The sequence below is a fragment of the Bipolaris oryzae genome (genome assembly GCF_000523455.1).
Source record: "Bipolaris oryzae ATCC 44560 unplaced genomic scaffold scaffold_0, whole genome shotgun sequence".
Taxonomy (NCBI): Eukaryota; Fungi; Ascomycota; class Dothideomycetes; order Pleosporales; family Pleosporaceae; genus Bipolaris; species Bipolaris oryzae.
The window spans coordinates 332237-354715 of record NW_006911276.1 but is presented as its reverse complement, the minus strand read 5'-3'; the positions used below and the strand labels follow the sequence as shown (position 1 = coordinate 354715).

At 53.0% G+C, this 22479-nt stretch overlaps 7 protein-coding genes across 7 annotated transcripts; 4 read left to right on the top strand and 3 right to left on the bottom strand.

The window, feature by feature from the left end:
- Window positions 1-848: 848 nt before the first annotated feature.
- On the top strand, window positions 849-1703 carry COCMIDRAFT_21301 (uncharacterized protein; the record flags this gene model as incomplete). Its single annotated transcript, XM_007683908.1, has 1 exon — window positions 849-1703. One exon carries the CDS (start codon window positions 849-851, stop codon window positions 1701-1703), a length of 855 nt encoding a protein of 284 aa, XP_007682098.1.
- A 1938-nt stretch (window positions 1704-3641) lies between these two features.
- COCMIDRAFT_79803 (uncharacterized protein) lies at window positions 3642-5657 on the bottom strand (the record flags this gene model as incomplete). Its single annotated transcript, XM_007684031.1, has 2 exons — window positions 3642-4927; window positions 4994-5657. The coding sequence occupies 2 exons, from the start codon at window positions 5655-5657 to the stop codon at window positions 3642-3644; spliced, it is 1950 nt and encodes a 649-aa protein (XP_007682221.1).
- A 1144-nt stretch (window positions 5658-6801) lies between these two features.
- On the bottom strand, window positions 6802-9323 carry COCMIDRAFT_79517 (uncharacterized protein; the record flags this gene model as incomplete). The annotated part of the gene is made up of 7 exons (XM_007684030.1): window positions 6802-7899; window positions 7957-8121; window positions 8176-8365; window positions 8421-8456; window positions 8519-8708; window positions 8757-8993; window positions 9047-9323. The coding sequence occupies 7 exons, from the start codon at window positions 9321-9323 to the stop codon at window positions 6802-6804; spliced, it is 2193 nt and encodes a 730-aa protein (XP_007682220.1).
- Window positions 9324-12159: 2836 nt separating this feature from the next.
- On the top strand, window positions 12160-13363 carry COCMIDRAFT_31452 (uncharacterized protein; the record flags this gene model as incomplete). The annotated part of the gene is made up of 4 exons (XM_007683950.1): window positions 12160-12242; window positions 12286-12682; window positions 12733-12858; window positions 12905-13363. The coding sequence occupies 4 exons, from the start codon at window positions 12160-12162 to the stop codon at window positions 13361-13363; spliced, it is 1065 nt and encodes a 354-aa protein (XP_007682140.1).
- Window positions 13364-13793: 430 nt separating this feature from the next.
- COCMIDRAFT_79915 (uncharacterized protein) lies at window positions 13794-16602 on the top strand (the record flags this gene model as incomplete). Its single annotated transcript, XM_007684029.1, has 4 exons — window positions 13794-15986; window positions 16039-16172; window positions 16223-16353; window positions 16406-16602. 4 exons carry the CDS (start codon window positions 13794-13796, stop codon window positions 16600-16602), a joined length of 2655 nt encoding a protein of 884 aa, XP_007682219.1.
- Window positions 16603-18089: 1487 nt separating this feature from the next.
- COCMIDRAFT_21297 (uncharacterized protein) lies at window positions 18090-18958 on the bottom strand (the record flags this gene model as incomplete). Its single annotated transcript, XM_007683907.1, has 2 exons — window positions 18090-18539; window positions 18881-18958. The coding sequence occupies 2 exons, from the start codon at window positions 18956-18958 to the stop codon at window positions 18090-18092; spliced, it is 528 nt and encodes a 175-aa protein (XP_007682097.1).
- Window positions 18959-19359: 401 nt separating this feature from the next.
- Window positions 19360-21629, top strand: COCMIDRAFT_31450 (uncharacterized protein; the record flags this gene model as incomplete). The annotated part of the gene is made up of 2 exons (XM_007683949.1): window positions 19360-19841; window positions 19892-21629. 2 exons carry the CDS (start codon window positions 19360-19362, stop codon window positions 21627-21629), a joined length of 2220 nt encoding a protein of 739 aa, XP_007682139.1.
- Between the last annotated feature and the right edge of the window lie 850 nt (window positions 21630-22479).

Below are 22479 nucleotides of genomic sequence, written 5' to 3'. Positions count from 1 at the left end.
TGGCTTGCACAGGATGTTGATCTTCACCCGCAGACGTGCCTCGGCTCACGCCTGACCGGTCTATGGAGACACGCCATACGTATCATACTCTACTCTCCTATTAAAAAGACGTCAAGAGAGGGTTACGACATAAATTAACATGATCCATTTAGGCTCCTCTCCTGGCCTAAGAGTGTCTGCGAGAGTGCCTTGGCATGGGTAGGCGATTTTCCGACTTGCATCAGAGAGCTCACGAACAATAGCAAAGCTATACCAGGAGACCTTTACAGGACATATCCATAACATTGTTCGGTCCTGCGGTTATTATCTCCTTGATTTTAGTACTGAGACGGGTTCTATTTTACCCGCAGTTACACTCGTGGTTCACAGACGTTGCGCGTCTCAGATGACCCGATTCTGCCTGAGACGAACCAACTCCGACAATCAGCCACGTTGAGAGTATCAGAACGTCAGACGGCGATTGTGGTTGCATCATTGCGAGATTAAGTCATGACTTTCAATGGGCCGACATCCTGCTTTGTTTATTTTCTGAACGCATTATTCAACTGTCCTCTACCTGTTGCCTAATTCAACATCCAGTACGCATCCTCACAGCATTATCACGCATCCTGCAGATCATAATAGCCTTGATTGTCGGGGTGAATCGAAAACACACAGTTATCGCTCAGGACGCCGCACTTGCATCACCAAATTTTCACATTGTTGCATCCTCCGCTCCTCGGCATATACTTGCTCAAGGCCCACCTATACGCGAAACAATCCGCTTCCAGTCAGTCAACGCACATCAATCGAACCACTTGTGCATTAACAATCTACAGTAATTCCCTATTGGGTATTATAACGAAGTCATGGCTAAGACTAAGACAATTGTGATCTCGCAGCCAATGGACGCGCGACATGTTGGTGGCGTCAATGTTATGGGTAGTGGGAGTTCAAGCCTTGACAACTACTTCAGTCATAACGACACTGAACCGAATGAACGGTCGCCGTCTGGCTCTGACGGTGCCAAGTTAGAAACACGCGGTCGTTCAGATACCGTACCGATTAACACACGACGACCAGGCCTGTCTTGGAAGGAGAGTTTCTCTAGATTGAGACAAAAGTCTTTCTCTCCTCATTCAAGATCACGTCGTGGAAGTGAGGAAAGGCATCTACCAGAAAGTCAGGTAAACAGCCAAGCGGAAAGGTCTGATGGCAGCCCTACTCCTCTGAGGACACGGCGAAGTACAACACGACTAGGGCAGAGCATCGGATTGGAAAGCGATTCAGATAATTCCCTCTCAGTATTAAAAATTCGTGCATGCCAACCAGAGCTCGCATCAATTCGCCCCACTACAGCCTCGTCAATCTACTCAACAGCCACCAACCTTGAACCATACAACGCGATAACCACACCTCAAAGAAAAACTGCTTGGAATGAACAATATCTCACACCTCTTGGAGAGCGCAAGATGTCCGAGGCAAGCATCCGACCACCTCAGCCATGGGCAAAATCCAAACGCACTGACTCGGGTACCGCCATTGACTTTACGGATGTGCCTGTAGAGGAGCGTCCGGTTCCCTTTCAAGAAATCATGGCCATCCCGAGTCTATCGGAGCGCTTGGCCATGTACAAGAAGACACGTGACTACTGGGCGACTGCAGATCATGGATTGGGAGAATGGGTCGAGCGAGCTGCGGCGCCAAAGACGATTGCTACGTAAATCGTGCAGGGGTCTGGGAACTGGGCAGATTGTGGTTCACTACTCTAAGCTGTGGATCAATCTTGTGACCTTGGATTTACCACATATGGGATAGATGGGATCGAGGGTATTTGGTTTTTAGCAGCTTCATGGGCGCTGGCCACCCATGTGTTCTACACTGCTTGTGCCTCGTGACGGCGCTATATGACCTCGTTTATTTTGTCTGACGGACTTGACTGTACGATAAGGTGTATAAAAGTCTACTGATATCCCGGAACGAGATGAGCTACCTATACGGATAATATTTGATTGATTTTGTAATTGTAATCATTTACAATATCACATGTGGATAAAAATACGATTAGCGGGAAATCATATGGTTTTGTACTTGCATCGACAATGAAAACGTTATTGTATAACCAGAGACATAACCAATCCAGAGACAATCTCACAGACATGCCTGTCAGCGACCATATCTTCTTCAAACACCATGCTGACAAAACATATATCCGCAAACACATCAACCCCACTCAGAGACAAAGTGTAATAGCCATCCAAACAAAACCAAACAATATCAAATCATCGTTTCAACCCCCACTGTCCAAGACATTTCAAACACAAGACAACAAAACACTGTTTCCCGTCTCACTCCCAAGGATCGAAGATCTGGAAAAGATTTGGAAGAAAAAAAATCTCAAAACACATATACCTAGATGTACCTAACAATCACCAACACCACCAAACAAGCAAATACCTACCCCACAATCCACTACCACCCCGGAGACTAAAATATCTCCATGAAACAAGGATAGGAAAAAAAGGCACCCTACCAGTGCAATATACAGGAGAAAAGAGTTCCTATACAGAATAAGAAACCTACCAAACCTAAACGCACCAACCAACCAATCAACTAACTAACCAACTCGAAACAAACCCGAAAGAAAATGTGCTACATCCACCTCCACACGTGTTCCTCGCCTCCCCCACAAACATGCGCCCACGTGCTCGATATCCAGTACACACACTGCCACCACGCACTCACACACAGCCTGGACCCGACACTGTGTCCGCACGGGACGCAGCGACAGCGTGTACGCAGTGGGGCTACGTGTGCGAGATGTAGTGAGCGGAAGGGGAGTTTGAGTTTAGGACCTAGTATGTTGCGAGGCGTAGTGACGAGGGAGAGATGATGATGATGATGATGACGAAGCAAGAAGATGATAGCGTGGGAAGTTAGGTGGATTAATGACGAAGAAGAAGAAGAAGAAGAAGAAGAAAAAGAAGGAGGGGGGTGGGGGTAGGGGGGAAAACGGCATGAGATGAAGCCAAAATAAACAAAAAATTACCATTCTTTTACACCTAAACCAACTTTCACCGAAGAGAGAGAGAAAAAAAAAGGGAAACTAAGACTTACTAAGGAAAAAGGGCGAAGGACTGATGTCGTTTCTACATACATTTGTTCGTTGGGGATGGGCAGTGATTGGGGGTATACAAAGCATGAAGGAGGGCGGCTTAGGTAGAAGGGGGATAGAGAGTAGAAAACAAATAATTATGGATTATATAAAAAACCCCAAAACCAACTCCTCTCTTCATTTCCATTCCAGCAATTCCATCCACGTGCACTCAAAAAAAACTGGAAATCCCCCTCGCCCACCCCCATATGTTCCGACTGGGAACAACAAAAAAAAGTTGTAGACATATATGGACAACTATATTTCCTCCCATCAATCAATTCTCTCGTTTGTTTGGCCATTTACTTCGTTCTTCTTGAGTTTCTTTCCTGCATTAAGTCGTACGTTGTGTGCCGTCGTTCGTATCCAAAAATAATAAAAATGTTAGGCTCGTGATGATGAAAGTTACTTACATGAGGGGGATCAGAAAAAGAGTCACATCAGACAAGTAAGAAGAAGGAAGAGCCAACCAGTAAAGCAAGCAAGTCAGACCAGTTGACGACGCAGACTAGGCAGTGTCCTGTTGCTGTTGCTGTTGCTGCTGCTGCTGCTGAGGTGGCGTCTGACCGAAGAGACCACCAAACCAACTCGTCCTATTAGCAGCTTTGCGAGCCTTCATAGCCTCTTCTTCGTTCTGGACCAGGCGCAGCGGCTGCATGCCCTTGCCTGTCATGACCCTAGTGCTGGTCTCGCTGCGCACAAGCTGACGCGGCGGGCTAGGCGTGTCAACGTGACTGGCCGATGAAGACTCAGTGCGAGCATCCACCTCCTTGTCCTCTGGGATAGGGCCCTGGCCAGATGGAACTCTGGAAACAGGGTTGCTGGAACCTGGCCCGCTGTTGACTGGTAGGCCAAAAAAGGAGTTACGGGGCGAGACCACGCCGGGCGAAGCTGGGTTGGATGCTCCGGAGCGGTACATGTTGTTAACAATACCAGCAGCGCCAGGAACATCGGATGTTGATCGGCGATGGCTGCCGCTTGGGTGGCGACTTGATGCAGAGCGTGTAAGGGGAATGCTGGGCGCTGTGGCTGGGTCTTCGTGTGCACTCTGCTGGGTTAGGGGTGGCGGACCCATGGTGCCACTGAGGGGCCGAGGCTTGTTTTTGTTACCCATAGCCACGGACTTGGCGCGCTGGAGGAAGCCTTGGGGCTGTTCATTCTCCTGAGGTGGCGGAGGTGGAAGCTCCTTATTTTTGTCGGGGCCTCCTTGTTCGTTGTCGGCGTCGTTGCCAAGGACAGATTCGAAGCCTTGGTGGGTGAGCAGGCGGCCAATGATCTTGTTGATGTAGAGAGTGAGGGCCTGGTTTTGGGCCTTCATGCTGTTGAGCTCTGTTTCGAGCTTGCGAACAACTTCCGCGTCGCCCTCTTCTGCCGATTGAAGCTCGTCAGCCAGGCTTGTCGAAGGGCCGCTGCGAGATGGAGAGCGGTCGTCGGCACTGGAAGCCTCTCGCAAGAAATCTCCGCGGCTCAAATCTCCATTAAGGGTCTTCTCACCCAGCAGAAGCTGGAAGCTCTCATTGTCCTCCATGAGCCTTGCGTTGGTCATGCGCGTCTCCAGCAGTTGCTTCTCGAGCTCGCGCAGACGGCCGCCACCAGCATTCTCTACTTCAAGCATCTTTACCTGGTACTCTGCGAGCTCTAGACGCAGATCTTCGATGATCTTGTCTTTCTGGTTGATGAGCTTTGAGTTGCTACGCGAGTTGCTGCGCTGCACCGAGTTGGGTGGCGCGAAAGAGGCGACATTTTCGAGATTCTGGGAAGAGTTGTTGCGCGAAGATGCATTGCGGAAACTCGCTGCGACCAAGTTAGTATTTGCGCGTGGTCACCCCATGTTGTTGACGGCGAACCGCTACTACTTACATGTGCGTGATAGGTGTTGCTCACCCTCGCCCTCTGGCTCGCCAGTGGGCATGTTCTTGGTCGCCATGGTCTCCTTGAGACGCTGGATAGTGCCCTGCAATTCTTCCTGTCGTGCCTGCGTCTCCTCCTTTTCCTTCATTGCCTGAGCACGCTCGGCTTCGTAGATGGCCTCGAATTCGCGGTGCTGGCGGGTGAGCTCGCGCTTCTCATTCTCTAGCGCCTCGACCTTTTCTTCCTCTTCGTGTGCGCGCTCCTCGAGCTTGGCCTGCTCTGCGAGCGCCTCGTCCAACCGAGCAGTGAGGACCTCGATCTGCTTCTGGCGCTCTTCTGCCTCGCCCTCTACCTTTTGCAGGCGCTCCTTGAGATCTTGAAGCAGGGCGGCATGCTCATCTCGGGCCTCGTCAGCATCGGCCTGCGACGCATTGCTCAGGTTCGAGGGGGTAGCAGGCTTCTTGACGGCAGCGCGTGCAGAGACGGGAGCGCCGTTGGTGCCTCCACGAACAGATTTTGTGCGCGAGACTGCGCTGGCGCCATTGGTAGTCGGGGTGGAGGAGCGGGCAGGCGTGCGGCTTGCAGCCCCTGGTGAAGCTGACGACGTCTTGGCAGCGGCGTCGCGACGAGACGTGCTCGTGGCAGGCGGCTTGCTTGCTGCTGCTGTCGCCATGACGTGTTTGTGCGTATGTATATATATGTGTGTGCGTATCTTGTCTTTGTAGGGTACAAAGGCGGTGTTGGCAACGTCGCTCAAAGAAGCGGCGAGATGGGCAAGACGGCCAATTATTGAGCGACCAGCGAGCTAGGCCGCGCCGAATGTGTAATGGGGTGGTGTGCGAGCCGCCTGCAGGGCTGAAACGTACGGTGAATTTGGGGGTGTAACTCGCAGTGTTTGCAAAGAAGACAAGACGTCGAGTAAGGAGTTCGACAGCGTTGTATCAGCACACACACGGGGTTGCGCCGGTAGAGTAGTAATAGGTAGCCATAATCTCGGCCTGCCGTGTTCTCCCCTGCCCTTCCCTGCATTAGCTGCCAAGCCCCGCCCACTCTGACCAGCCGTAGACCAGGAAACCAAACCCCATGGCCTGCACTGTGCCCTGGGCCACGCGTGAGCACCACTCAGCCAGACACCCAGATGCTGTCTGTCCTTTTTGTTTGTGTGTGCGGGTGTGCGGATGTGCGGGTGTGTGTATGTGCCCAGCCGCCCAGCACACGCACTGCATCGCCGCGTCCTGCAAACTCCCTGTTCGCCGTTTCGCCGTTGACGTCGTGAGCGGCTGCACGCCGTGTGGAGAACGTGGAGAACGTGGCGAGGCGTGGCAGACACCCGAGCTCCCTTTTCCAGTCCTTACTGTGTACATCCCGACTACTTACCTTCTCTGGGGCCGCTTACCATGTGACATGCCCTCGGCCACGGCGTGAAATTACTCGTCGTGGGTCCCATTGAGCAGTCCAGAACATGGACACTCATTACTTTGGTAGACCGCTCTTGTCGTGGCCCAACATTAATCCCTCGGACCCACCTAGCACACATGCGCGCGCACGACACCACCCTACCCTCTTTTGCGCTTACACGATTGATGGGTGGAAAACAAGCAATCGTGGCACATTCCACACACCCGGCTGGCCAAATTTCTCAGGTAATAGCAGTAGAATAGTAGTAGCATGGAACAAAATTGCATTTCTCACCAACGGACCGATCTAAACTTCAACAAACATAACCACCCGCTATTAAACCAAATTGCTGTACGCATCACAAGAATTTCTAAGTAAAAGCACCCCCTATATACATATTGCCGAAAACGTCGGACTATCTAATTGTCCAATGGGTACCTGTCAAGGAACTTGAAAGTGCGCAGACCCTCAGTGATCTTGGTAACAACTGCCGCCGTGTCGCTGACGGAGTCGAAGCTGTAAACACCAGGAGTGCCGGCCTCGACACCAGCAGCAGACAGAGTCGAGTTGCTGGCTCCGAGAACACCAACGGGCTTACCAAACTGGTAACCGGTCTGGAGGATCTCCAGAGGGCGGCCAGCCGGGTACAAGGTGGAACGGGCCTTGGAAGCCGTCGAGTTGGAGTTGGCGAGGCTGCCCGCGGGGGCGAAGAGGGCCGAAGCGCTACCATCAACGATAATGGCGTCGAAGTTGACGGCCGAAGTAGCAGAGTAGGTCTGGTCAATGCCCTCGCCAAGGTGCTCGGCAACTACCGTCAAGCTAACCTTCTTGTCCTTGAGCGCGGCCTTGAGCGCCTTGCCCTTGTCGCCAGTGGATGCTGCAGAGGTAAGGTATCCAACCTTCAAACCCTCAATCTTAAGCAGGGGCTCGCCAGCTGGGTTGACACCAATCGTCTTGTTGTTGTGGTAGAACTTGTCATCAGGTGCCGGCGCAGTCATGCCAAGAGCAGTCGCAACACGGGTAGCAATGTCGTGGCTGATACGGTTAAGCTGGATCAAGACATTCTGCTTGACAATCTCGCTCTTGAGGAGCGAAGTCTCAAATCGGATGGCGTTGATGACAAACTGCTGCTCGACTGCGCTCAACGAGTTGTAGAACAGGCGAGGCTGCGACCAGTTGTCGGCGAAGGTGCTGGAGACGGTGCGGACAAGGTTTCCGCTGACGGATCGAGAGGGCGCAGTGAAGAATCCGCGACCTTCGGCCTGGTTGGCTTGCTTGGGGAAACCGCCGTTCAACGTGTTGGGCGAGTAAGCGGCAGTGTTGAGAGGAATGTACATTTGGCCGGCACCATCACGCTCGTTGTTGTGGACGGGAACACGGGGCTGGTTGATAGGGATCTGCTCAAAGTTGGGACCACCGTTGCGGTTCAGCTGAGTGTCCAAGTACGAGAACATACGTCCTTGAAGGAGCGGGTCCTCGGAAACATCAATACCGCGGACAAGATGACCGGGTTGGAACTAGGGACACAGAAGTAAGCATTCAGAAAACCCCGTCAAGATGGCATCGGAACATACCATGATTTGCTCAGTCTCGGCAAAGTAGTTGCGAGGGTTGCGGTTTAGGGTCAACTTTCCAAGAGGGGTGAAAGGAACAATGTCTTCGGGAACGATCTTGGTGGGGTCGAGAACATCGAATCCGAATCGAAGTTGGTCCTCCTCGTTTATGACTTGAACCTCAAACTGAACACCAAAAGGTTAGCAATCATTGTTTTTGAATAGGCTAGGGGTACGCACGATCCATTCTGGGTAGTAGCCGTTCTCGATGCTCTCGAAGAGATCCTGTCGGTGCATATCTGCGTTCATTCCGGCGGTGGTTTGAGCCTCTTCCCACAGCAGGGAGGCCTTGCCCTGAAGAGATCGGAAACGGAACTTGACGAGCTTGGACTTGCCGTCATCACGGACAAAGCGGAAAGTGTGTACACCCCTAGACAAATCAGTCAGTATATTGTTCGTCTAAACATGAGAGAGGTTGTTCTTACCAGCCATCGGTGTGCCTGTAGGAACGAATGGTACCACTGTAAGAAAGAAACAACTTGTTAGTGATCGTCCTATCCAAACAATGTACATGTCCACTCACTGTCCACTCATTGCCCACAGGAGGGTGTGCATAGTGCTGGGCTGCTGGCTGAAGAAGTCCCATGCCGAATCGTGAGCCGTTGCTGCCTGAGGAATCTCACTGTCTGGCTTGGGCTTGACAGCATGGATAAGGTCAGGGAACTTGATGGCATCCTGGATAAAGAAGACAGGAACGTTGTTGCCGACAATATCTAGAGGCTGTTAGTACCGCACATGTGTGTCGTCAATATGGTGCTTACCAAAGTTGCCTTCGTCGGTGTAGAACCTGACAGCAAAGCCGTGAACATCTCGGGCAGTGTCGGCGGAGCCACGGCTTCCCGCAACAGTAGAGAATCGAATGAAAACTGGCGTTTCCTTCTCAGAATTGGCAAGGAACGAGGCCCCGGTAATGTTAGACCAGTCACCAAATGACTTGAATATGCCGTGAGCACCGGCACCACGGGCGTGCACGGCGCGCTCAGGAACACGCTCGTGATCTAAATGTCTCGGTTAGTGAATCGTAAGATGCGGAGATCTGCATTGCTCTTACCAAAGCTCATGATCTTGCGGCGGAGAATTTGATCCTCGAGCAGTGATGGACCTCGCTCGCCAGCCGAGAGGCTCTCTTGGTCGGGCTGGGGCCCTCCTACAGGACTCGTGAGGTAGGCTTTGCTGTCGTCAATCTCGTACTGCTTCATGAAGTCGTCGGTTGACATGGCAGTGGCACCATCGCGTCGGGCGATTGGTTGATCACCCATGATGGGGCAACCAGCGTGAGCGACATGGCAAATAGCAGCAATTGCTGTCAAAACGTTAGACCGTACCATGTTGGAAGTTGCTTGAGGCGACGTGAGATGGCCTGGAAGAGAAGATGGTGTTGGCCCTTTATACCGCCTGTGGGACGTTGTAGCCAGCTAAAAAGCATCGGACGGTTAGCCCGTGCTTCAACGTCGTGCTAGTTTAGATCCTGGCAAACGGCAGTCCTGAATGACCGAATAACATGATGGTAATTTCCCAGCTGAACGTGGTCATGGGTGCTAGTAGATCCCGAGCTGGTGGGTAGGTTGACTACTGGTAGGACGTGTACTTACAATAATAGGTCTGGGGTAAGGATTAGCATTATCGGATCTCCGAGTGGACAGAGTTTATGCTGCATGTGTGTAAGTATGTAACTGACACGAATCTGTTACCTTGATTAGGCATAGGGTCGGCCATGAAACTAGCACGAGAGATGGCGATGGTTGATGATCCCTGGGTGTAGCAGAGATAACGTTTTTCTTTTCTGCATGTTACACTGTGCTTGCCACGCATGCGGAGACCTTTCACACAACGCACACTGGGATATTTCCTTTTTTGCTCAACACACGGCTCGAGGCCCCGCAGCTGTGGACGGAAGCATCGAATCAGCGCAGCGTGATATGGAAGCAGTCGCAATGCCAAGGGTGTGCGCTGATCATGTCACCATGCCTAGAGGCCAAGCAAATAGTGGAACCGGAGCCTGGCTTACAAAGTTTACCAAAAGAGATGCGTTCGAGAAGCTGGCTGTGAGGTCACTAAGCCTTAGCGGTGGGGATTGCAGTACTGCACAACTCTAACGCCGGGCAAACCTTGCGGTTCACATACTACAGAGGTGGAGCGATTTGGCGAAGCGCAATATTGTTCGTTGGAATTGAGACGTCTTGATGGCATGGCCCGGCCGCCGGCTCGGTTGAGGCATCGGCATGTGGAATGTCCATCCGCGTACCGCATCCAGAGTGCAGAAAAAAGTACCGCTGCTTACCAAAGGCCTAGGGCCAGGCGCTTCAAGAGTGGCATGGTTTTGCATATAGACGAGGGACGTGTTGATCCTGGTCATCTCATCGACTAGGATGGGCATGTATTGGGAATGCACAGAATGTTCCTTACCGCCATTGATGCCTCGAAACAAATGGAGGCCCTGGGGAAGGTTCCAGGGAAAATGAGCCTGTACGCCGGAGTGATGGGTACGAAAGGTCCGCACGAATGGGCAAATATCGTACGGGCGTGGTATAGATGAATATGCGGCCGAAATCAGGGCCGCAGCATGCAGCCTTGCCGCACGTAGGTTGGGCTTAGCGTTTGTAGTGACGGGTGCGCTCCACTCCGCTCATTGGCGGATCAGGCTTGTTTGCATGCACGCTGGGTTTCCGCTTGTGGACACGGCACAGTGTTCGGTAAACACAAAGGCCTTAGTCCTTGTGCTGACACCTACTCGTTTAGGCTGCTGTGGTGAGAGGATTCCAAGTAGCAGCGGGATTTAACTAGCAAATGGCGGAATTACTGGTATATGCCCTGGCCCCCCTGGAGGCGACAACGGCGAGCGCGCTTGCGGGAGCGCAGCAACTGAAGCGATTGGCCCGCCTAAAGAAACGCCGGCTCGGAGTTGTGGCTGCAGTTGTACCGTCTTTAGTATGCATCGGACCGTTCGACATCAGGTGACGCAAAGGAGCAGCAGCAGAGGCCTCACAATTTGCATAACAGTGTGTGTGCCAGGTTCTGTCGAGGGCGTTTGTCCTGTGTATATTGTCCGCCGACTAGAGCAGTCTACCTGATACCTTACAGCTTCGTATCTCGACTCATGGCTCCAGCGTATGTAATAAGTACTTGGACACTAAGTTCTTACATGGCAGAAACACGCACCACTTTACTGGCCCTCCACTCGATTGCGACCGAGATTATGAATTACGCAATGGCCGTATTTCACCGTACGCAGGGGCTAGACTACCCCAGAATTCACGGCTGCAAGTGCTGTAAGTACACTATAGGTGTACACTATAGGTGTACTTACACTACTGTGCTGTCACTGGAGTAAGACCGGCACTTGGAGCGGCACCCGCGACGCGACGGGGATAGCCGTTCATATCATGGCACCATGGTCGTCAGTGCTCTCGACTCTGCTTTACAGCTCTTCACGCCAACTGCCGTGTGCTTCTTCTCCAGCTGCATGCTTACATACACATGGACGTCTGGCCATGTGGGTATTGTGTATGGTTGCATGCATGTACTTATGTGCCCTGCACACCAAATTTTGCTGCGCGCCTCCGCGGGCGGCGTCGAGGATGGATAGACGGCAACCAAGACATATCGGTTTATGCCTGCAGTGTTATCAGAAAGTCCAAGACAGATATTTCTTGCCGCCCATAGCCTGCGACCTATAGCCATCACACGCGGATCACTCGGCACCCAAAGGAAGCGGCGACAGGTTGTGCGTGTAACCTGCGCGCCTTCCGCTTGACACGGCTATGACATCACCGTGTCTGGCGCAACTTCCCCAATCACCCCCCCCCCTCCGCCAGACCCAGGCTTTATGCAGTAATTCACTCTCCACCAGCACGCCCATTACAGCATCCTCGCATCTCAACCTGTCCTGGACTCCTCATACAAGCTACTGCGGAGCAGTACTACACTGCACTTTGTTCTGTCTCCAGCAAAGCCTGCTGGGGCAACTTGCCTACTTACTTACGCGCCAGCATAACCTAGCAATTTCAACGGATCCAGAAGACAACCCTATACGTCACGCTATCTACCTGTTGTTTAGTGAAACTCTGGAACCATGTAAGTCCGGCCTCTTGGCTTCATTTCGCATTGCATCTCTACAGTTCCAAAAATAGAGCATCTGCCACTGATTACTCCTCGGAATCTGTTATGCAAGAGAGTGCCTTGCCAAGGGCAAAGTTTCAGCAGGATTGCATGGCAACAACCAATCCTTACTGTCTTCTTAATTTCGTGTACTACGCCTACAGCCGTGGCTAACCACCATGTTCTGCTCAGGAATCGATCGCTCTCAGTACGCTCCAAGAAGGGTAGCGGCAGCGGCGAGAAATCGGCCCCCAAGCACCGCTTCACCATGGCATCTCTCCGGGGCACGCAACAACCAGAGCTTTCGAAAAAGCTGTTCAAAATCATCAAGACAGAAAATCATGCCATTACGGCCCACGAGGCTGCTGGGCGCGAACGAATCAGTATCGCTCAGCAGCTGTCTGAATGGGGTGAGGCTACGGGGGACGAGACTATTTCGGATGTTTCCGACAAACTCGGAGTATTGCTTGCAGAAATTGGGGAGCAGGAGGATGTCTTTGCACAATCGTTGGAGGATTACCGCAGTATCCTCAAGCAGATCCGCAATACCGAGAGCTCAGTGCAGCCCAGCCGAGACCACAAGGCCAAGGCACGTTCTAGTGTTCTCGCCGGCGCGTAATGTTCTAATCAACTTTCTAGGTGTCTGATGAAATCGCAAAGCTGAAGTACAAGGAACCACAGAGTACCAAAATAGTTCAGCTCGAACAGGAGCTTGTCCGCGCAGAGGCCCAGAGTTTGGTGGCCGAGGCACAACTCAACAATATTGTATGGCGATTTCTTTGCAATAAATATCTCTTGCTAACTCTTCCAGACCCGTCAAAAGTTCAAGGAGGCCTATGACCTCCACTTTGCAGCCACCATTGAGCGGGCAGAGAAGCAGATAATCTTGGCGAAGCACGCTCGTCGTCTCTTGAACTTGGTCGATGACACTCCAATAGTACCAGGAGACGCACATCCCGCATTTGCTGAGGGAGAAACAGCGCGTCAAGTTCTTAACGACGCTGAAGACGACCTCCGCCGCTACCAGTTAGAGGTTGAACCCATCCACTCGAATGCAGGCAACCTTGGAATAGGTGCTATGCCGGGCACTCCGGCAGCGGGAACCTTTGTTCCAGAGTCTGCTACCAATGAGGGTATAGTGAGGAGCGAGAGCCCAGTTGGTGTGCAGTACGACAAAGCTGGATCGGCTGCTTATCCGCTGGAAGAAGCAGACAGGGTCAGCGCTCAGCATCAGCAGACGCCTAGACAAGAGGTTGCTAACGTGGCTTAATCATGGAGGACAGCTGTGCGCGAATGTTTTAATGTTTTAATGAGTAATAACGATCTGATGTTTTAGTCAAACGTGTCTCCTACCATTGTCGTTAAATGCGTTCTCGTGCCGACACGTATTTAGAAGTGAGATCTGTGTTGCCTAGGATGATGTAAGGGTGTCTCAAAGTAACAAAAAAAGTTTTGGTAAAGTGTCTGCCTGACGGTTAAGATAAGAGTGTTCCACACTTTGTCCCACCTAGTATATCGTGGTATACAAGGGTCTGTGCACATTTTGGTGGGGGTCCCTTAGCGCGGAATGTGCCGTTCCCCAAGAAGACACATCGAGCTATAACCTCACCTCTAAATTCACGCCCAAGTCCGCCAGTCCTGCCATTCTTCCAGCCTCAACCCGCACCTCTTCCGATTTCAAACCCCTGCTGACGTTCAACATGGCGGATCGCAAGAAGAGAGACCGCTATGCAGCAGGAACGGGATACCAATTCGGTGCGAATACACAAGAGGCCGCAGCCGCAGCCCCCCCTCCAGTAGCACCAGGCTATGGTGCGCCCGCGCCCATGTATGGGGCGCCATCACCAGGATATGGTGCCCCTACTGCTGCGCCCGGATATGGTGCACCCTCTCCCGGATATGGAGCACCTGCACCATATGGACAGCCTGCGCCTCAAGACCCAAATGCTCTCAATCAGCAGTTCGGACAGATGAACTTGGGTCCAGGACAGGTAGCTCCTCAAGTCCAGCAACCCACAGCGGCTACTCAGCAGAATCAACTGTTTCCCTCGGATCTCATTGCTCAACCCTTCCACGTCTCAGAGCTGTATAACCCTCCTCCACCGATCAATCTACCAGCCAACGCTGCGGCCACGCCCTCCGAGTTTGCGAACGAATCTAGCAAGTATGTGCGGTGTACGCTCAACACCATCCCTACAAACCACAACCTACTCAAGAAGAGCAAATTGCCCTTTGCTTTGGTCATAAGCCCATATGCTAGTCTACACGATTCTGAAGATCCGATACCTGTAGTGCAGGACCAAATCATCAGCCGTTGTCGACGATGCCGCGCCTACATCAACCCATTTGTTTCCTTCCTAGACCATGGCCATAGGTGGAGGTGCAACATGTGCAACCTGACAAACGATGTTCCACAGGCATTCGACTGGGACGCAGCGCAGCAAAAGAGCGTGGATCGCTGGCAGCGACCCGAGCTGAACTATGCCGTCACGGAGTTTGTTGCGCCACAGGAATACATGGTTCGCCCACCCCAACCATTGTGTTACTACATCATTCTGGACTGTACCCAGGCTGCAGTCAACAACGGTCTTCTTGCAGTAGTCTCGAGAGTAATCAAGGAGGCCCTTGGCCGGATACCCAATGCTGACGGTAGAACACGCATCGGCTTCATGGCAGTTGACAATGGCCTCCACTTTTTCGGAATTCCTCCTGACAATAGCGAGTCCAATGAGCCACAACAGCTGGTTGTGTCAGATCTTGACGAGCCCTACCTACCCATGCCTTCAGATCTCCTTGTGAGCCTTAGCCAATGTCGCAACAACATTGAAACTTTCCTGGACCGTCTTCCTGCCATGTTCCAGAACACACACGTTCCTGGGTTCGCTCTAGGATCAGCTCTCCGATCGGCGCATAAGCTCATCTCTCCTCTTGGAGGAAAGCTTACGGTCATTGCCGCATCTTTGCCCAATGTCGGCCATGCCGCTCTGAGCCCACGAGAAGACAAGTCACTGTTGGGCACGGGTAAGGAAGGTAGCCTCCTACAACCGGCCAACAACTGGTACAAGTCGTTTGCCGTGGAATGCTCCAAGAATCAAGTATCGGTGGATATGTTCCTCTTTTCATCGGCGTATCAGGATGTTGCTACGCTCAGTAATCTTCCTCGATTTACGGCAGGTCAAACATACTTTTACCCTGGATGGAATGCGGCAAGACAAGAAGACGTGGTCAAGATTGCGACGGAGCTTGCTGATTACCTATCTGCCGAGATTGGTCTTGAGGCTGTGCTGCGTGTGCGTGCTACGACTGGATTGAGGATGTCTGCCTTTTACGGAAACTTCTTTAATCGCTCTTCGGATCTGTGTGCTTTCCCGGCCTACCCGAGAGATCAGGCGGTGGTGATTGAAGTTGCGATTGACGAAACAATTTCAAGGCCATTTGCCTGTCTCCAGGCGGCGGTGCTGCACACCACTTCGAATGGTCAGCGGCGCATTCGAGTTTTGACGCTTGCGGTGCCGACGACGGAGAACCTGGCGACGGTGTATGCGTCGGCAGATGCGCAGGCAATCACGACGTATTTCAGCCACAAGGCGGTTGAGCGAGCGCTATCGAGTGGTCTGGATGCGGCACGAGATGCGCTACAGGCAAAGATGATTGAGATTCTGTCAACATACAGGAAAGAGCTGGCAGGAGGCAGCATGGGCGGTGGTGGACTGCAATTGCCCCAGAACCTCCGCGCTCTTCCCATCCTGTTCCTGGGTCTGATCAAAAACGTTGGTCTTCGCAAGAGCGCCCAAATCCCAAGCGATCTCCGGTCAGCAGCGCTGGATCTCTTGTCGACTTTGCCCCTGCGCCTGCTTGTGCAGTATATTTACCCGAGTTTCTACTCTCTGCACGTAAGTCGTTGTCCAAGAGCAAACAGTAAGCTATTGGGTTAACATGATTTAGGACATGCCCGATGATGCTGGTGTGCCTGAGCCTACGACTGGGCAGATTACGATGCCACCTCAGTTGAATCTGTCGAGCGGATTGATTGTGTCGTATGGTCTGTACCTCATTGATGACGGAGTTAACCAGTTCCTGTAGGTAGCTTGCTAGCGAGAAGGTGAAGCAGACGAGCTAACGTGACTAGGTGGATTGGACGCGATGCTGTCCCGGCACTGTTGGCGGATGTATTTGGCGTTGAAGACCGTACACAGTTGAAGCAAGGCAAGGCGTCACTGCCTATTCTCGACAATGAATACTCTGAGCGAGTGCGAGCTGGTAAGTCAGGGGTGTGGGAAAGAGATTGGAGATGGCATGTTCTAACGTGGAGCAGTGGTGGAGAAGTCGAGAGATCACAAGTCCAAGGGGGTAGGGTCTATTACGCTGCCTACACTCTACATTGTCAAGGAGGACGGAGAGCCGAGCCTGAAGCTGTGGGCGCAAACACTGCTTGTGGAAGACCGAGCCGACCAGGGCGAGAGTCTTGTTCAATGGATAAGCAAGCTCCGAGAAAAGGTAGGACAGTGATTGTGTGCATGTGTGTATATGTTGTGTGCAAGGACTGTGCTAACGTGTTTTGTGCTCAGGTTGTGCAGTAAGTAGTTATGGGTTCGATGTACGCTCTTGTATTGTATGGCGAAGTGGACTGAAGAGGGGGTTGGCATGTTGGAGTTGGGGTGGGATAGAAAAGGGGATAGGCAACGAGTGTATGAGTCGAAGAATAAAGTAGTGTGATAGCAGCTTGGCCAAGGATGATGCATGTGCTTTGCAGTGGGGTATTTTGGGGGAGTAGAGGCAAAAAGCAAGTGGTGTGGATGACTTGGAAGCCATCAATGCATTAGAAGACGAGTATGCAAGGCGAGTAGTTTTTTTTTACCTTGTATGGCGTGTGTGCCTGTAGTGGAGTGCAGTGTAGTGTAGGCAGGGACGGAGGGTGACGGGTTGCGTCACATGGCGGGGTAGTGGGTGGAAGAGGGAAGGCGGAGTGGGCAGACTAGCGTGTGGGTGGTAGCAGGTAGTAGCGAGTAATGGGGGGTACGAGGATTGCCCCTCAACACCAAGCGTGGGCCATGCACCATGCCACCGCCGCTGGCGCCAGCTGGCTTGGCCTGTTTCACGCATCCAGGCGAGTCCCTACCGGCGCACAAGGACTACGGTCGTTTTCGACGACAAATGCGCGCCACGCGAGTCGAGTTTGTGCTGCAGGACCAGAGTATGACTTGCTTACGCCTACAGACAGGCACTTTGCCCGGGCTGCATACGTAAATAGTATGTGTGTACACAATGCATGTGCAGATACGCACTCACACACACCTGTGTATGATACTTGTATATAAGCATGTCAGGCCATGTGCAAGTGGCAATGGAATTGGCAACGTGTCAATAGCAATACTGTGGTGTGCATGGGGTTTGCATGGGAATTTGGGGCCTGTACACAGTAAGTCTGGTGGCTTGGTGGAGTGTGGCAGGGGAGGCGGGGGGGGTTAGAGGCAAGAAGGGCAAGAGGACAAGAGGGGGAGAGGAAAAAGTATGGTACAGACGATGGTGAAGAGGCGCAGATGACCATGGCCCTTGCGATCTAAAGGAATCGTCCCGCGTACGTCCGCAGTGTTAGGGTAGGGTAGGGTAGGGTTACGAGCCAGTGGCCGAGCCAGTTGGGGCCTTGGTCCTTAGCCCTGTCAGCATGCTGCAAAAGGCGTCGACAGAGCATCCATCGCCCACCGCCTCGACAGCCAGGCTCATGAGGTGACGAGGCCGCCCTACCTGCCTGTCTTTGGCCAGCAACACCAACAAGCACCAGCAGCAGCACCAGCAGCAGTGATAAGAGTAGGAGCATCGGCCACCACCTCGACGGGTACCGGGCATCGGGTCGCTGTGGTACGAGCCGACACAGCCAGTCAGTGATCGAGTCGCTCAAGTCCGGCAGAGCGACGGATGCTAGTCGTTCGCTTCGGCAAGGTACAAAGGTACAACACTTTTTTGTGTGGATCTGCTCTCGAGTCCCCCCCCTTGCATCAGCCTCGCATGCACGTCGAACCCAACTGCAACTGCTTCGCCGCCGCACGGGCAGCTCCCCATGCCACGGCCTGCTGGGACCGACAGAGGACGCCGGTGCAGGCGTGGGCAGCCAACGGTGCCTGTCTGGCTACGGCGCAGACATGGCACGTGAAAGGGCGTGTCGCGGCGTGCAGAGTCGGAGTCGGATGTGCAGCACTTGCTCGCACGCCTGGCTTACGCTGCCTCTCGTCGTCTAGACTAGAGCGAGGGTAGTATGCCTGCGGGCTGCAAGTCTGACGGGCGGACACGACGGGGGCCTCGACGGGTTGCATGCCATAGGCGGGCTCAGGGATCTGCACACCAGATGGTCCTTGTCGCCGCTGGCTCACTAATTGCTGTAAACCCCAGCCCAGGTGCCCAGGTGCTGGTGCTGGTGTTGGTGCCAGGCCGCTAACATGCCGTCCGTCCTATGCGTCCTGTGCCTTACTCTCCATACTCGCTCTTGCGACTGTCTTGCCCTACTTTTACTGCTACTACCACCTTCCCAGCCAACCCCTCCTCGCATCTAGCCGCGACGCAATCGTGACTTTGTCTCGAATCCCGCTCTCCTGCATTTCCCCCCCCCCACCACACCACACCACACCACACACACCACTCCCAGCCCTTCCTAACTGCTGTCCGTCTTCTGCGGCTCCCGTGCCTGTGTGTGTGTGCACTGCGACCCGGACCCCGTCGACGAGGGGCTGCTAGCTGTACCCTACCCTCCCCGCCACCTGAGGCATCCGACCACGCGCCTTATCATACTCACCACCCACCCAAACTCCGAGCATCCGTGCTTGCTCAACCTCCACCACACGCCTGGTCCGTCCACCCACGACCCGTCCATAACAAATCCACACCGCGACCCACTGTATCTTGTTAACCACACCTGTGCACCGCCGGTCCTTTGTCTTCGCTCGCTGGAGGCAGCGCCCGGATGTTGTTGCAACGCCGCTCTTCATTCGTCATCATCCCGTTTCAGCCTTCTACCGCCCGCTTCAGGAACGCCCGGCACTGTTCCTCTGATCGCGCCGCTCAAAGCTTCCTGCCTGCGTCCTGCCTTTTGCGCTTACGTTAACCTTACACCTCTGTTTCTCCCCCATCGCCCGCGCCTGTGGTAAGCGTCTCATCATTGTCCACACCGCGACGTAACACGCGCCCTGTTCCTGTAGACGTGCGCACCGCACATTGCACCACACGCGACAAGAGGAGGATAGTACAGGCTGCTAAGCCGCCATCTTCTCCACCATGTCTAGCTTTCAAGCAGTCAACACTACCCTGCCGGTCCCGGAGCCGCCACAAGGGCGTCCAGGCGACGAGACAACACCCACAACACCCCGCCCAAATAACAGATTCTTTGCAGAGCCAAAGCCCGCGGAAGATGTTCGGGCAGAAGACCCGGCGGCAAAGACACCCACACGCAATACATTTGCAGGACTTGCTGGCCAGCGCCCACTGCCCTCGTCTCCCTTTACTCCCGCCCGCGAATTGAGCGAAACACCGTCAGCTTCCAACAAGAGCGAGCAGAGTAGAGAGGATGCACAGAAAGCCACACAAGACGTACAGATGGGCGACGGCGACGACGACAAAGACGGATCCGACAATGAGAGCGTCACCAGCGACTCAAACCGGCCGTCCAAGAAGAAGAAGGGACAGCGCTTCTTCTGCACAGACTTCCCGCCCTGCAACTTGAGCTTCACCCGGAGCGAACATTTGGCACGGCACATTCGGTACGTGCTCTGCTGTTCGACTTGTTGTACTTTCCTAACGTGCCCCTCAGTAAACATACGGGTGAACGACCCTTCCAGTGCCACTGCTCCAGACGCTTCTCTCGTCTCGACAACCTGCGGCAACACGCACAAACTGTCCATGTAAATGAAGACATCCCGTCGGAATCCCTCGCCGCAACAGGCACAAGGTTTCAACGTCAAATACGAACTGACCGCGTACGCCCACCTGGGAACCGCTCCCGTGCAAATACACTGGGCAGCACAGGCGGACACAGTCGTGGCCACAGCAGGAATTTGTCAGCTTCCAGCATCACATCCACCATGTCAAGTGTGAGTGTAGCCCAATCACCAGATATTCGCCGCAGACCCCCGCCTCTCGCCATGGCTAGTGATGGCGGTGCGAGTGCCAGAGCACGCCTATCGCTCAACACGGCAAGTGCATATGATCCGCCCATGATGGGCAGTCCTGGGCCTGTTGAATACGACACGCCATCTAATGCGCCTACAACGCCCACATCTGCTACCCTCTCTGCAGCCACTGGTAGCCCTGCTCACTTTGGATCAACTATGCAATCTCCTGCCACAAGCACTTCAAGACCAGTATCCTGGGCTGGACCACCGCCACCAGGACGTCGACAATCTGTTTCGTCCAATGCAAACCCAAACCCCTTTGCTGGCCCTCCTGGACAAGGCCCTCCCACCTACATTACACCTCTGCAATCGACAGCTCCTCCTACATATTCCATACAAAGCAGCGCATACGCTAGTCCTACCGTCTCCAACTTCTCCGAGTCCAAAGGCGACTCTAACGCCGATGCAGACTGGAGGCGGCGAACTTGGCACCCGGGAACCTATTCCGGTCCTCGGCCCGCGACGAGTGGATTGGGCTATCACCAAACACCTGACGCTCCACGACCATTGTACACTTCGCAGCCTGCTGCCTCACAGACTACCAGACTTCCGGGCATTGAAAGCTTTGATCATGCTCCGCCTCCGCCAACACTACCTCGACGTCAGCCAAGTCCGATGCAGGTGGACGCTCCTGGCCGCCCATTGACATACCATGCACCAAGGGAACCCCCGCCAAATCGGGGCCATCACAAGCGAACAAGCATTTCATGGGAGATCGATCGACTGAACATCGCCGGCCCGGGTTCGCAAAGAGAGCAATGGTCGCAACAGTATCCCGGCAGTGCAGGCCGGACAAGTACCGCAAGACCAACGACAGCCCCGCACGGTTACTTCAGTCGACAGCCGGCCAACCTCCAGCCTATCCAGATCCCGTCAATAAACTCGTCACCACGGACGTCCCAGGAGCAGCCTGAAACTCCACGAAAGAGCAAACGACAAGCTTGGTACAATGGGCCTATGAGCCAACCACAGCGGGCAATGCAGCGCACGTCACCCGAGGATTCTAGCAGTAGTGAGGGAGTGCCGACGCCAGGGACCATGATCGACTACCACCCCGCTATTGTGCATAGCAACGGGTACGTGGAGGCGCCAGTTGTTGTTGAAGATCACAAGTCCACGCCCGCGACGTCTATTATGGAAAGGCCCCATCCTTTACACTCACAGCCACATCAGCACTACCATAGCCACAGTCTCTCGAGTTCTAGCTCAGGCTATCATCCACAGCGTGAGCCTTCCGAGCGGGGACCCGTGACGTTCGGTCCATCACCTGCTCAACAGAACAACAATGCCAATACCAACAACAATGACATGAGACGACTGGAAGCGCTCGTTGCCGTGGCTACAGGGGAACAGCAAGCCGTGGAGCATCGACACTGAAAGTTTTACAGTAGATTGATTTCGGGCAAATTCACCTTGTTCTTTTTCCCTTCTAGTTTGCTATTTGTCAGTCACCTCACAGACATCTACTACATCCACCCATAACCCTTTTTTTTTCCAAGGGCCCAAGACAAACGTCGCCATCATAATCCATGATGATCTTTTTTTCCCGGCCAGATTGACGGCTTACGATGTTTTAACGACCAAAACGCAAAAGGAGAAAAAGATAACATGACGAATCTCTCTATCTATCTTCATGATTGAAATGTTACATGACATGAGGAACTTCACGGTCTTTGCTTCCACCATAGCATTTCTTCTTGCAGAACTAATGGGTATCTCTCTTCTCATCTCTCTCTCTTTCTCTTTTCCGGCTTCTGGGTCTATTCGGGGGGTTTTTTTTCCTACTTTCCAAATTTTAGCCAATACGGGTTACCCTCCTCCTCCTCCCCGCTTACTGTTCGAGAACTCGAAATCATCTACATCTACATCTATCTATACTATCTTAACCCTTTTTTTGGGGGGGGGGGGGAGTTTACGATTCTTGAGTTCGCTTGCAAAAAAACCCCCCACTTGTGTTGGCCGAGAGAAATATTCCTTGGGATACCCCGATCCGGCATTTTTTTTCCATTCTCTTTTCTTTTCTTTTTTCTTACCTCATCCTATACATGTCCTCATCTTTTCTTTGGTCTATCTTCTATTTTTTTTCTTTCATCTTCCCACGTTTTTCTAGTTTACAGCGGTTTTGTTTGTTTGGATCGGTGTTTGGAGATTATACCAAATCGTACACCAGCGGGAGTTTCTTGTTTTTTTTGTGAATAGGATTTATTGTCTTTGCGCATTTTATTTT